The sequence below is a fragment of the Ovis canadensis genome, chromosome 3 (assembly GCF_042477335.2).
Source record: "Ovis canadensis isolate MfBH-ARS-UI-01 breed Bighorn chromosome 3, ARS-UI_OviCan_v2, whole genome shotgun sequence".
Taxonomy (NCBI): Eukaryota; Metazoa; Chordata; class Mammalia; order Artiodactyla; family Bovidae; genus Ovis; species Ovis canadensis.
Genome location: NC_091247.1, coordinates 171,179,538 through 171,191,564, shown reverse-complemented (window position 1 = coordinate 171,191,564; position 12,027 = coordinate 171,179,538). Strand labels below are relative to the sequence as shown.

Genomic DNA, 12,027 nt, shown 5'->3' with positions numbered 1-12,027 from the left:
CTACTGTATATTGCCAGGGAGAGCCCTGTCAGTGTTCAGGCTCTGTTTATTGACAAAACACTTTATGTCCTATACAAACCACAACTGTTAATTCTTTTAAAAATGCCAAGGTTTAAAAAAAAAACATATTTTTACTTACTTCACTCTGTATGTGAAATAAGTCAGAAAGAGAAAAACAGGGGACTTCCCCAGTAGTTCAGTGGTTAAGAATCCACCTGCCAATGCTGGAGACAGGGTTAGATCCCTGGTCCAGGAAGATCCCACATGCTGAGAGGCAAGTAAGCCTGTGAGTCACAACTACCGAAGCCCATGTATCCCAGACCCTATGCTCTGCAACAAGAGAAGCCGCCACAATGAGAAGCCCACACACCAAAACTAGAGAGTAGCCCCACTTGCCACAACTAGAGAAAGCCTGGGTGTAGCAACAAAGACCAATGCAACAAATAAATATCTTTTAACAAAAGAGAAAAACAAATATCCTATATTAATGCATGTGTGCAGAATTTAGAAAAAATGGTACAGATGAACCCATTTATAGTATAGGAATAGAGTCACAGTCATAGAGAATGGACATGTAGACACAAGGCAGGGAGGGGCAGTGCCATGAATTGGGAGGTCGGGATTGCCATGTGCACTGGCATGTGTAAAACAGATAGCTAGTGGGAACCTGCTGTATAGCACGGGGAGCTCTGTAGTGACCTAGAGGGGTGAGATGGTGGGGGCGGGGTGGGAGGGAGGTTCAAGAGGGAGGGGATATTTGTCTACATGTAAGTAGAGACTAACACAACATTGTAAAGCAACTATACTCCAATTAAAAAAATAAACATTTTTATTTGTATTGTTTTCTGCCAGAAAAAAACACTGCACATGTTTTGCAATGGCCAAGAGGAGGGATTCTGAATCACACTCATCTCGTTTCCTATGAAGATCCAAAATTTGGGATACAGGTGGAAGCTTGTTTTTTGTTGGCAGTGGGGGGAGGCTCCAAACAGATCTCCTCAGATGGGGCCTCAAAAAGAAAAACAAAATAGGAATAAAACAACCATATGACCCAGGAATCCCACTACTGTGCATATACCTGAGAAAACCACAATTTAAAAAGATACATGTACCCCAATGTTCGCTGCAGCACTATTTACAATAGCCAGGACATGAAAGCAACGTAGACGTCCCATTGACAGGTGAATGATAAAGAAGATATAGATGGTACGTAATACAATGGAGTATTGCTGCTGCTGCTAAGTCACTTCAGTCGTGTCCAACTCTTTGCGACCCCATAGATGGCAGCTCACTAGGCTCCCCTGTCCCTGGGATTCTTCAGGCAAGAACACTGGAGTGGGTTGCCATTTCCTTCTCCAGTGCATGAAAGTGAAAAGTGAAAGTGAAGTCGCTCAGTCATGCCCGACTCTTAGCAACCCCATGGACTGCAGCCTACCAGGCTCCTCTGCCCATGGGATTTTCCAGGCAAGAGTACTGGAGTGGGTTGCCATTGCCTTCTCTGCAATGGAGTGTTACTCAGCCATAAAAGGAACAAATTTGAGTCAGTTGTAGTGAGGTGGATGAACCTAGAGCCTCTTATAAAAAGTGAGTTAAATCAGAAAGAGAAAAACAAATATAGTATATTAACATGTATATGACTTCCCTGGTGGCTCAGATCGTAAAGCATCTGTCTACAATGCGGGAGACCCGGGTTCAATCCCTGGGTTGGGAAGATCCTCTGGAGAAGAAAGTGGGAATCCACTCCAGGACTATTGCCTGGAAAATCCCACGGACAGGAGCCTGGTAGGCTACAGCCATGGAGTCGCAAAGAGTCGGATACGACTGAGCGACTTCACTTTCACTTTATGGATTCTAGAAAAATAGTACCGATGAACATGTTTACAGAGGACAAATGGAGATGCAGAGTAGAGAATGGGCTGGTGGACACAGCGGGGGAAGGGCAGAGCAGGACAAATTGAAAAAGTAGCATATATACATATGCATATATATGTATATACATATACACACTATCATGTGTAAAATAGGTAACTAGCAGGAAGCTGCTGTATAATATAGGGAGCCCAGCCTGGTGCTCTGTGATGACCTAGAGGAGTGGAATGGAGTGGAGGAGGATAAAGAGGGAGGGGATATATATATATATATATATATATAAAATTATGACTAATTTTCACTGATGTACGGCAGAAAACACTACAACACTGTGAAGCAATTATCCTCCAATTAAAAAAAAACTAAAAATAAAAAAGAAGAAAAACAAGACATTGGTAAGGTGGAAGACTTCCTGGAATTTAATTGGGAGCACAGAGGGATGAGTAGAGGCTCCGAGGGAATCCCACTGTAGATTGCACCAAGGTTTCAGAACCTGAAAGTGTGAATTGTCTTTCCTCATTTAGCTTGAGCCTTTTGAGAGTATTCCAGTAGCACCCTTGTTTTTCAAATTTGATTATCCTTAAATCTACTAACTGCCCTAAGCAGTGTCAAAGCTTGAGAGAAAATTATTTGTCCAGGTTACCACTGTCCATATCATATGGATCATGTATTCTAATACCCACATAGAAAAACCAAAGTGCAAAGAAATGAAGCGACTGTTTAAGGTCTATCTCTGTGCATGCTGTTCATGACAGCATCAGGATGGAGATTCCAAGTCTCTCACTCTGGTCTTCTGTCTGGTGTACCATCTTGCTTTTCTCTTATTGAGGTCAGGAGTTTGCAGGGCCAGGGAGCAGGAGCTGGATGTTGGAGGCTGTAGAGCCTCCTGTGAGGAGAGGTGGGAATTAGGCTCTTCTGTGAAGTCACTGCTGTCAGAGAATGTGCTGTGGTTGTGGTGGTGGTGAAAGCCTGCAATGGAAATTTAAAAGAAACACATCATGCTTTTTAAAAAAAACTGACGTATAGCTAATTTACAAATGTTGTGTTAGCCTCAGGTGTACACCAGAGTAATGCAATTATATAAGTGTGCTTAGTCGCTTGGTCGTGTACGACTCTTTGCAACCCCATGGATTGTAGCCCGCCAGGCTCCTCTATCTATCCATGGGGATTCTCCAGGCAAGAATACCGGAGTAGGTTGTCATGCCCTCCGCCAGGGAATCTTCCCAACCCAGGGATTGAACCCAGGTCTCCTGCATTGCAGGAGGATTCTTTACCACTGAATCACCAGGGAAACCCACACAGATGAATTCTTTTTATTATTTTACATTATAGGTTATTATAAGATATTGAATATATTTCTCTGTGCTGTACAACAAGACCTTGTTGTTTATCTGTTTTATATACAGTAGAGTGTGTATTGGGCTTCCCAGGTGGTGCTAGTGGTAAAGAATTTGCCTGCCAATGCAGGAGACGCAAGAACTGGTTCAGTTCCTGGATCGGGAAGATCCCTTGGAGTAGGAAATGACAACCCATTCCAATATTCTTGCCTGGAAAGTTCCATAGACAGAGGAACTTGGCAGGCTACAGTCCATGAGGCTGCAAAGTCAAATACAACTGAGCAACTGAGCATACACACATAGTGTGTATCTGTTAATCCTAGACTCCTAAATTACCTCTCCTGCTCCTTCATTACTCCCTTTGGTAACCATAACATTGCTTTCTGTATCTGTGAGTTTGTTTCCATTTTGTAAGTAAGTTTTTTTGTATCACTTTTAAGATTCCACATATAAGTGATATCATATGATATTTGTCTTTCTCTTTCTGACTTATTTCAATTAGTATAATAATTTCTAGATCCATCCATGTTGCTGCAAATGTCATTATTTCATTCTTTTTAATGGCTGAGTGATATTTCACTGTATATATATACCATATCCTTTTTATTTATTCATCTGTCCATGGATATTTACACTGCTTTCATGTTTTGGCTTCCCATGTGGCACTAGTGGTAAAGAACCTGCCTGCCACTGCAGAAGACATAAAAGATGCAGGTTCAGTCCCCGGGTCAGGAAGATCCCCTGGAGAAGGAAATGGCAACACACTCCAGTATTCTTGCCTGGAGAGTCCCACAGACAGAGGAGCCTGGCTACGGTGCATAGCATTGCAGAGAGTCAGACACAACTGAAGCGACTTAGCAGGTATTCAAGTTTTGGCTAGTGCCACTGGGGTGCATGTATTGTCTTGAATTAGAGGTTTCTCTGGGTATATGCCCAGAGGTAGGATTGCTTTATCATATGGTAATACTATTTTTAGTTTTTAAAGGAACCTCCTTACTGTTTTCCATAGCAGCTGCACCAATTTGCATTCCCACCAACAGTATAGGAGGGTTCCCTCTTATCCACACCCTCTCCAGCATTTATTTGTACTTTTTGATGGTGGCCATTCTGACCCATGTGAGGTGATATCTCACTGTGGTTTTGATTGGCATTTTCCTAATAATTAGCAATGTTGAGCAGCTTTTTGTGTCTTTGGAGAAATGTCTATTTAGGTCTTCTGCTCATTTTTGATTGGGCTGTTTGTCACATCGTGCATCTTTGAGACAACTGTAGGTACTGGGTTGGTAGCAACTTCTATACCCTACCTGGGGAAATGTTTCTTGCTGCTACAAGTGATTTTTCAAGTTATTTGCAGCAGCAGCAGCAGTGACATCAAAGATTCATGTGACTTAGACTTTCTATTCAACTCAATGTTTAGAGTTATAAAATGTTTACCTATACTTTTATTCTTATTCTTTTGTATAGATTACTGAGCACTGCTGGAGAAAATGACAAAACCATTGCCAATCCATGTTCTGCAACTTGAGCTGAGCCCTAACATTATTCCCCAATTCAACTACTAACATATGTTTCTATTCTTCTTGTCCTTTCTCCATAGTGGTGATCTCAAACCTTTATGATCTTCCTCAGATTTCCTGCCTCACACTTTTAATGATGACCTGACAGGGAGAAAAGAGTAAGCATACATTTCTTGACCTCCTCTCCAGATGACCAATGTAACTAGTCACGCCTGTCCTTTTTCATTTCCTCTCATCTCAAAGATCTGTACCTTAGTCCCTGGCTAAACCCTCCAAAAGTGCTTTGGATCTCAACTTGTTCCCACTCTCCACTGACCTCACATCATCATTTCCCTACCCTCCTGAACCATGGTCCCCTGCACTCTATTGATTCTTTTCCTTCAGCAAATATACATGCTTAAAACTTCATCACCCTAGGGAGAAAAACACAAAACACTCCTTAGAGACTCTTGACCCTTTTATCTACTTTGCTTGCGTAGTTTCTTATTAATTTTTCACATTAATATTATAAAGCCCTGTCACACAAATAAAAATACTCTTATCAAGTTTCCTAATTATTTTCTAGTGGAAAATCTAGTGGTATAATTGCACTGTCTTTCCTACTGGATATTTTATGGTATATGTTACTGAACACTACACCCCTCTTCTTGAAACATTATTTTTTTTGTTGTTCAGTCGCTTAGTTGTGTCCAACATTTTGTGGCCCTATGGACTGCAGCATGCCAGGCTTCCCTGTCCTTCACCATCTCCTAGAGCTTGCTCAAACTCAAGTCCAGTGAGTCAGTGATGCCATCCAACCATCTCATCCTCTGTTGTCCCCTTCTCCTCCTGCCTTCAATCTTTCCCAGCATCAGGGTGTTTTCTAATGAATTGGCTCTTTGCATCAGGTGGCCAAAGTATTGGAGTTTCAGCTTCAGCATCAGTCCTTCCAATGAATATTCAGTGTTGATTTCCTTTCTAAAGTTACTGTGTTTCATTGAGTCTGATAAGCTATTGTTTGTAAGGCTTATAAATATTTTCAAGGAGGCAAGTACATGTATGTGTGTGTGTGTAGGACAAAACCATATATCTTACAATTACATTGGCTGACAATGCCAACTGTTAGACCCATTCTATTTCAGACATATTCAAATAAAGAAAAATGTACATCTTAGAATAGGTGAAATACAGCATCTCTAACCACAATACCTCCTCCTATAATGAAATCCTATCACCCTAGCAGAAAATAGAAGCTATTACTTATTTGAAATGTGTACCTCCTGAAAACTTCCTCTCTGGCAAAGCAATTCCAATCTTTCTGTATACTCGACTTCTAGCCAAAGATGGGGTATGTTTGAGAGAGGAACTGATGTGCTGGGTATTTCATGAATTGTGTAGAAAAGTATAGTCATATAGATTCTGCACAGCCTGCTTTGCTGGACATCTTGGCATTATCTTGTGTGAGGCTGACATCTGCTGGACAAGTAACACTTGATCAGAGCTTTGTATTTTAGAGTAAAACTTTTGGCAGTGAAGCTTAGCCGTGGTGCATATACTCCACATCTTCTATTTAAATTTGGTAAGTTTGGCAGTTAATTTTCTTTTCAAATTTTGTATGCTGTGGCTGAGTCTCAGTGAGCTTTAGAATGAGAGCTTGACCTTGGGGGCATCTTTAATATGTGAAGATGAAGCCCTTTAATAAAATTAGTTGTTCCTAACCCTCACTGGGTGCCAGAATCACTGTCTGTGATAGACTGTTTATAAACATGGCCACAACAACCCTCCCATTCCACATGCCTTTTCATAGTGTGACTTTGCTACTCCTATTAAAAAGCTAAAGTATGTTTTCCTTCCTTTTGAATCTAGCTTGGCTTTGCAATTTAATTTGAGCAATAACATGTGGTTGAAGGGGCATTGTACAACTTACAACGTATCCTTAAAAAGAGGCATTGCAATTTCAGTTTTTGCTGAACATTCTTCAGTTAAGACTACTGAAGAATGACTCAACCCCCATGGAGAGAGTACCTGGCTGACAGTGAGCACCAAGATTCAGTCCAAGGTCAGCACCATGAGGGCGAGCCCACTTTTGACCAGGGCCAGCCCAGTCAACTAGCCAAAAGCAGTTGCATAAGTGAAACCAGATGAGACAAGAAGAATCCCCCTAGCAAACCCACAAAATAGAAATTTATAAGTAAGTTTTTCTTTAAGTCACTACATTTTGGGTGGTTTATTATACAACAATAGATGCTTGACATCACTAGGAAAAATTTAAAGAAGAATAAACAATAATAATGCCCAAGTTCAAATCTAAGAGATTTATATTTAATTCTATTAGGTGGAATCCAGGAAATAAAATATATTTTTTTAAAAAAAGCTTGCAAGATTGGGAATCACTCATCTAAATATTTTATGCCCATAATTACTTTTTCTAAAATCTCATCATCATCTACAGCAGCAACATCATAACAGTTACTCCAATAAATCACATTTCTTTCACATACTCCTTATAAGGTTTCATAGGAACAAACAAAAGTTGATTTCTGCAAGATTACTGAGCTAGTAGGAGGTAGGTTATTTGACTTCACATCCTAAATTTTTTCAGCTACACATAGTAGATTGCTGCTTCTGATATTTACCTCTTCCGTGAGTGACTGACAGCTGCTAGTTATGTACCTGGAGATGAAGGTAATGGGCACAAGAGAAAATAAAGTGACTAGGGCCCTAAAACCACAGATAGTTAGAATTAAAGGAGTTACAACCCACTCCAGTATTCTTGCCTGGAGAATCCCATGGACTGAGGAGCCTGGTGGGCTGCAGTCCATGGGGTCACAAAGAGTCGGACACGACCGAGTGACTTTACTTACTTACTTACTTAGACTCATAAAGACCTTTGTGATTCAGGACCAGTAACAATGAAATTTCAGTGTTAATCAAAATTTTGGTAAACAACTGGTTAATAATCAACAATTTGGTTAATAGTGGACTAGGAAGTGCAGTAAATAGTAATAAGACATCCAAAATGGAGGGAACCCTAAGCAAGATGATTCATTTACTTAATTCAAGAAAGATTTCAATTCTTACTCTCTTGCCATATTCTCTGTGGTCCTAGGGGACAGGCAGTTGTAACACCAGGAGACTAATTTCTGCTTAGTTTAAATACAAATCTTTAGCTAAAATTAAAAAGAATAAAAAATACCTCTGAAAGAATTAATGCTTGAAATTCACATCCAGGGGAAAGACATTTTAGCTGCAGTAAATATTCATGGTCCTTCTTTGAGGAGGGAAGGAAAGCTTATGTATATCTAACCCGAGCTGCAGGATGGACCTCATAGCCTAAATGAACACAGCTGTAAGACACATTAAGGAATTTTGCCTCAGTCCTATGATTTAGGCTGGTTAGAAAGCAGCTAAAAGCAGGTGCAAGGGTATAAATCTCCATGGTTGGTTTTTACCTGTTGCAAAACTACAATGCTTCTTAAACTTCAGTGTGCAAGCAAATCATCTAAGGGTCTTAGTAAAATTTGATTCATCAGATCTAGGATGGGGGAGGGCTGGGATCCCACATTTCTAACAATATCCCAAGTGATGCTAATACTTCTATTCTGCAGACTATATTTTGAATATTAAGGTAATACAGAATTTTCTCCCTAGACAACAGTTTTCAGACTGTGATCACCAAACCAACCACATCAACATCACTTGAGAACATGTTAGAGATGCAGATTTCCCAGGCCCTGTCCAGGGCCTGTTCAATCAGAAACTCTGGCAGTGAGGACCCAGGCATCTGTAGTGCCTCAAGCCTTCCAGGGGATGTTGATGCTAAAGTCTGAGAATCACTGATTTCAATAAGTATTTATCCAGCCATAATAGAATCACCCTACCTAAGAGCTTAAAAAAAAATCAGTCTCTGGGCTCCATATCAATTAAATTAGGAGGCAGGATGTGGGACACTTCATTGTGAGTATTTGTAAAAATTTCAACATGTGCTTGTAATGTGCAGCCCAGTTTGAGAACCAAGAGAGACAGAGAGAGACAGAGAGAGAGACAAAGAGACGAGAGATCAACTTCACTTACTTCTGGAGTCTTCACCAGCAAAAGTCTGGTAGAGGTGGTGATGTTCAGGTCTGCTGGGCCAGTGGCTCTCCTCCTCCTCACTGTTGCTTTGCACCTGTAACCAAGATCCCTGCAGAACTCAGTCAGCACGAGTGGTGGGGAAAAGTGCAGGACAGCAGGCGACTACAGGGGAAAGAGGCTGTGTTCTTGAGAAGCCTGGCCTCTCCTCTTGTGGTAGGAGCCTGGCAGTGAGGAAGGCAGGGCCAGCTCTACATTCAGTGAGAGGTGACACGCATGCAAACAGGACTGCAAGTCACCACGGCTTCTCTTTGTGGCAAGGGTTTGAGAGAGTGTCCTTGAGATGCCGGCACTTGATCATAGCGCTGCCTATAGACCCAGGCAAGAGGAATCCCAAGTTTTAGAGAGTTCAGTGTCCACTTTGATATTGCACTACCCCTTCTAGACCATGCTCTGGATGCCCACAATCCCCTCCCCAGATGCAACTCAAATGGCCCCAAGCCTATTTCAGGGAAATGCAGTGGTTTCGCCTGGTGTCTGTTCTCTCAAGGCTGGCCTTTTCCTAAGGTGTGCACTCCTAGGCCTGAATGATGACTGGTAGATGGTTATATGCATTGATAGGGGGGTTGTGGGGGCTTCCCAGGTGGCGCTAGTGGTAAACAACCCAGCTGCCAATGCAGGAGATGTGAGAGATGCAGGTTCAAGCCCCAGGTCAGGAAGATCCCCTGGAGGAGGGCACGGCAACCCACTCCAGTATTCTTGCCTAGAGAATCTCATGGACAGAGGAGCCTGGTAGGCTACAGTCCATAGGGTCGCAAAGAGTCGGACATGACTGAAGTGACTTAGCATGCATGCACACAGGCAGGGGTTTTGTGGCATTTCAATATGTCAGCTGGGGTGTTCACACATGGTGTGCAAAATTCCTTATGGTGCAGGACAGACATGGGTATGGGAAGAGAAGGAGATAGGCCAGGGCTGGGATGGCTCTGCCCACACTGCCATGTTCTAGCACTGAAGTCCTAAGAGTGAGAATTCTAGATTTGAATCTGAACTTCTAGGTCTTCGTGGTTTTATACTTGCCAAGGTAGAAGAGATTTTATATAATCATGTTTAGTCTAGTGTGTAACTGATCTCTATCTTTACTCTTGTGTGTATCCCACAGATGATAGGGGTAGGTGTGTTTGATGGGAAACTTTAGTGAAGATCAGCCTGGAAGAGGAATTAGAAAAATGGTGACAAAAACTAGGCACTCTTAAGAAAATGGGTCTATTTCTCTTTCCTCTTCCTTCTATATTAATGTTGGTTGATCAGTTGTATCTGACTCTTTGCAACTCCATGGACTATAGCCCACCAGGCTCCTCTGTCCATGGAATTCTCCATGCAAGAGTACTGGAGTGGGTAGCCATTCCCTTCTCTAGGGGATCTTCCCGACCTATGGATCAAACCTGGGACTCCAGCATTGCAGGCATACTCTTTACCATCTGAGCCACCAGGAAAGCCACTTTCAAAGGTTTCTGAATGTAATTCAAGACTTGGTATATCTGACAAGGAAGATATATTTTAACCCAAGGGCAGGAATCCAGAATTCAAGGGCAGGAATGCCAACCTCCCCTTCACTTTTAACCCACTCACCTCCAAGCCCAAAGTGTCCTGCCACTGCTCAGTTAGAGATCGGTGCATTTCTGTTCTCTCTTGACTCTGTTTCCATTTCTGTTGGATGATGGACAAATCCAGTGATTTAACCTTCTTGCCCATGGGATTCTTCTGAAACAGACTCCTTCTTGCTCTGCTCTTTCTCATCCAGAAGGCATCATCCTTGACTGAATGGGCTTCCTTACTGGTGGCCTGTAGCCCCCACAGCTCTCTCTTTACCTGTGCAGGGTCTGTGCTCCACTGCAGATCTGCTCTGGGCAGAGAATGTGAGCAACATGGTATCTTGAGGTCAGAATCCAGAGTTTCTGAAGGTTCTTGCCATGTGGACATCCCCTGCTGTGTTTCTTCTTTAAGGCAGAGAACACATGGACAGGAAGAAGTAGGCAGTTTTGTACCCTTGATAGGGCACAAGGGATCTCCCTGTGGGCCTGGTCCAAACCCAGAGTCTTGCTGGAGGACCAACTTCTCTCCTCTCACTCTGTCCATCACTTCCCACACCACCTGGTCTAAACTGTTTCTTTTGGGAGTATGGTCGGGTGGCGATAGCCTATCTCGTGGGCATGTGTACAGGCACATTTTGGAGATGGCTTTCCGGAGGCGCTCTCTGGGTGAGTGAGGTTCAGGCTCTGGGGACAGAATCTTGATGGATGGCACATCAGTTGGGTTACAATTCCAGAACATGTGGGACGGTGTGAACTTTTGGACAGGTGTCTTAGACACGTAGGAGTAGAGACAGAAGAAGGCATCTGCAGTGACGGCCAGTGTTTGCACTTGCTTAAACCTGCCTGAGTGCAAGGGATGAAGATGGTGAGTCTAGGAGACATCAGAAAGTTACTTCTTGAATTTTTCCCTTCAATAGCTTTCCTAAAACTCAAAGTTCAGAAAGAAGATGCCGATTTCTCTACCAACATCTCTCCCATTTAGATTTATTAGACCTAGGATTCCCTTTCTTGACTTTTTGACTCTTTATCCCCAGTAGTCTAGAAATTAATTCTATACAGGATGAGGAACTTTTCCATATCTTGATTTAGCATATCTTTCTGCTGTCAGTATATAACGGCCTCTATCACTATGTTTGCTTCAGCAGTCCCCAACCTTTTTGGGACCAGAGACCAGTTCCATGGAAGACAATTTTTTCCATGGACTTGGGGTAGAGGGATGGCTTCAGGATGATTCAAATGCATAACGTTTATTGTGCACTTTGTTTTTATTATTATTATGTTAACTCTACCTTAGATCATCAGGCATTAGATCCCAGAGGTTGGGGACCCCTGCTTTAGATGACAAACATGACTAAAAAAGGCAAAACTAACATTGTGTTCTTAGTAAGAAAAATTTAGGGTTATGGAAATCTTTGATAGAAGCAAATTTGAGAGATAGCAATTACTAGGCAATGGACAAGGGTAGAGAAGTCTAGATGGACTATATTATTTCTAATAGACTTTGCTTCTCAACGTGTGGCCAGTAGTTCAGTAGCACTGGCATTACTTGGGAACTTATGTAAATACAGAATCTCAGACTGTATCCCATGCATCTTAACAATATCCTTCCATAATTCATATGCACATCCATATTTGAAAAGCATGTGATAAACCATTTAC

The 12,027-nt window shown here is 42.1% G+C and overlaps 1 protein-coding gene across 9 annotated transcripts in view; it reads right to left on the bottom strand.

Annotated features, from left to right (window-relative positions):
* Positions 1 to 811: 811 nt before the first annotated feature.
* The window catches only part of TESPA1 (thymocyte expressed, positive selection associated 1), a 35,971-nt gene continuing 24,755 nt past the window's right edge, over positions 812 to 12,027 (bottom strand). For 5 of the 9 annotated variants that reach the window (XM_069581038.1, XM_069581039.1, XM_069581041.1 and 2 more), the window contains 3 exons: positions 10,406 to 11,211; positions 8,777 to 8,870; positions 2,266 to 2,838 (listed from right to left, as the gene is read on the bottom strand). In XM_069581038.1, the coding sequence (XP_069437139.1) occupies positions 2,627 to 2,838; positions 8,777 to 8,870; positions 10,406 to 11,211 (1,112 nt within the window). In that variant the 3' untranslated portion in view covers positions 2,266 to 2,626. Of the gene's footprint in view, positions 1,010 to 2,265; positions 2,839 to 8,776; positions 8,886 to 10,405; positions 11,212 to 12,027 lie in introns of those variants that run through there. The other 4 variants (XM_069581037.1, XM_069581036.1, XM_069581043.1 and 1 more) reach the window with 3 other exon arrangements.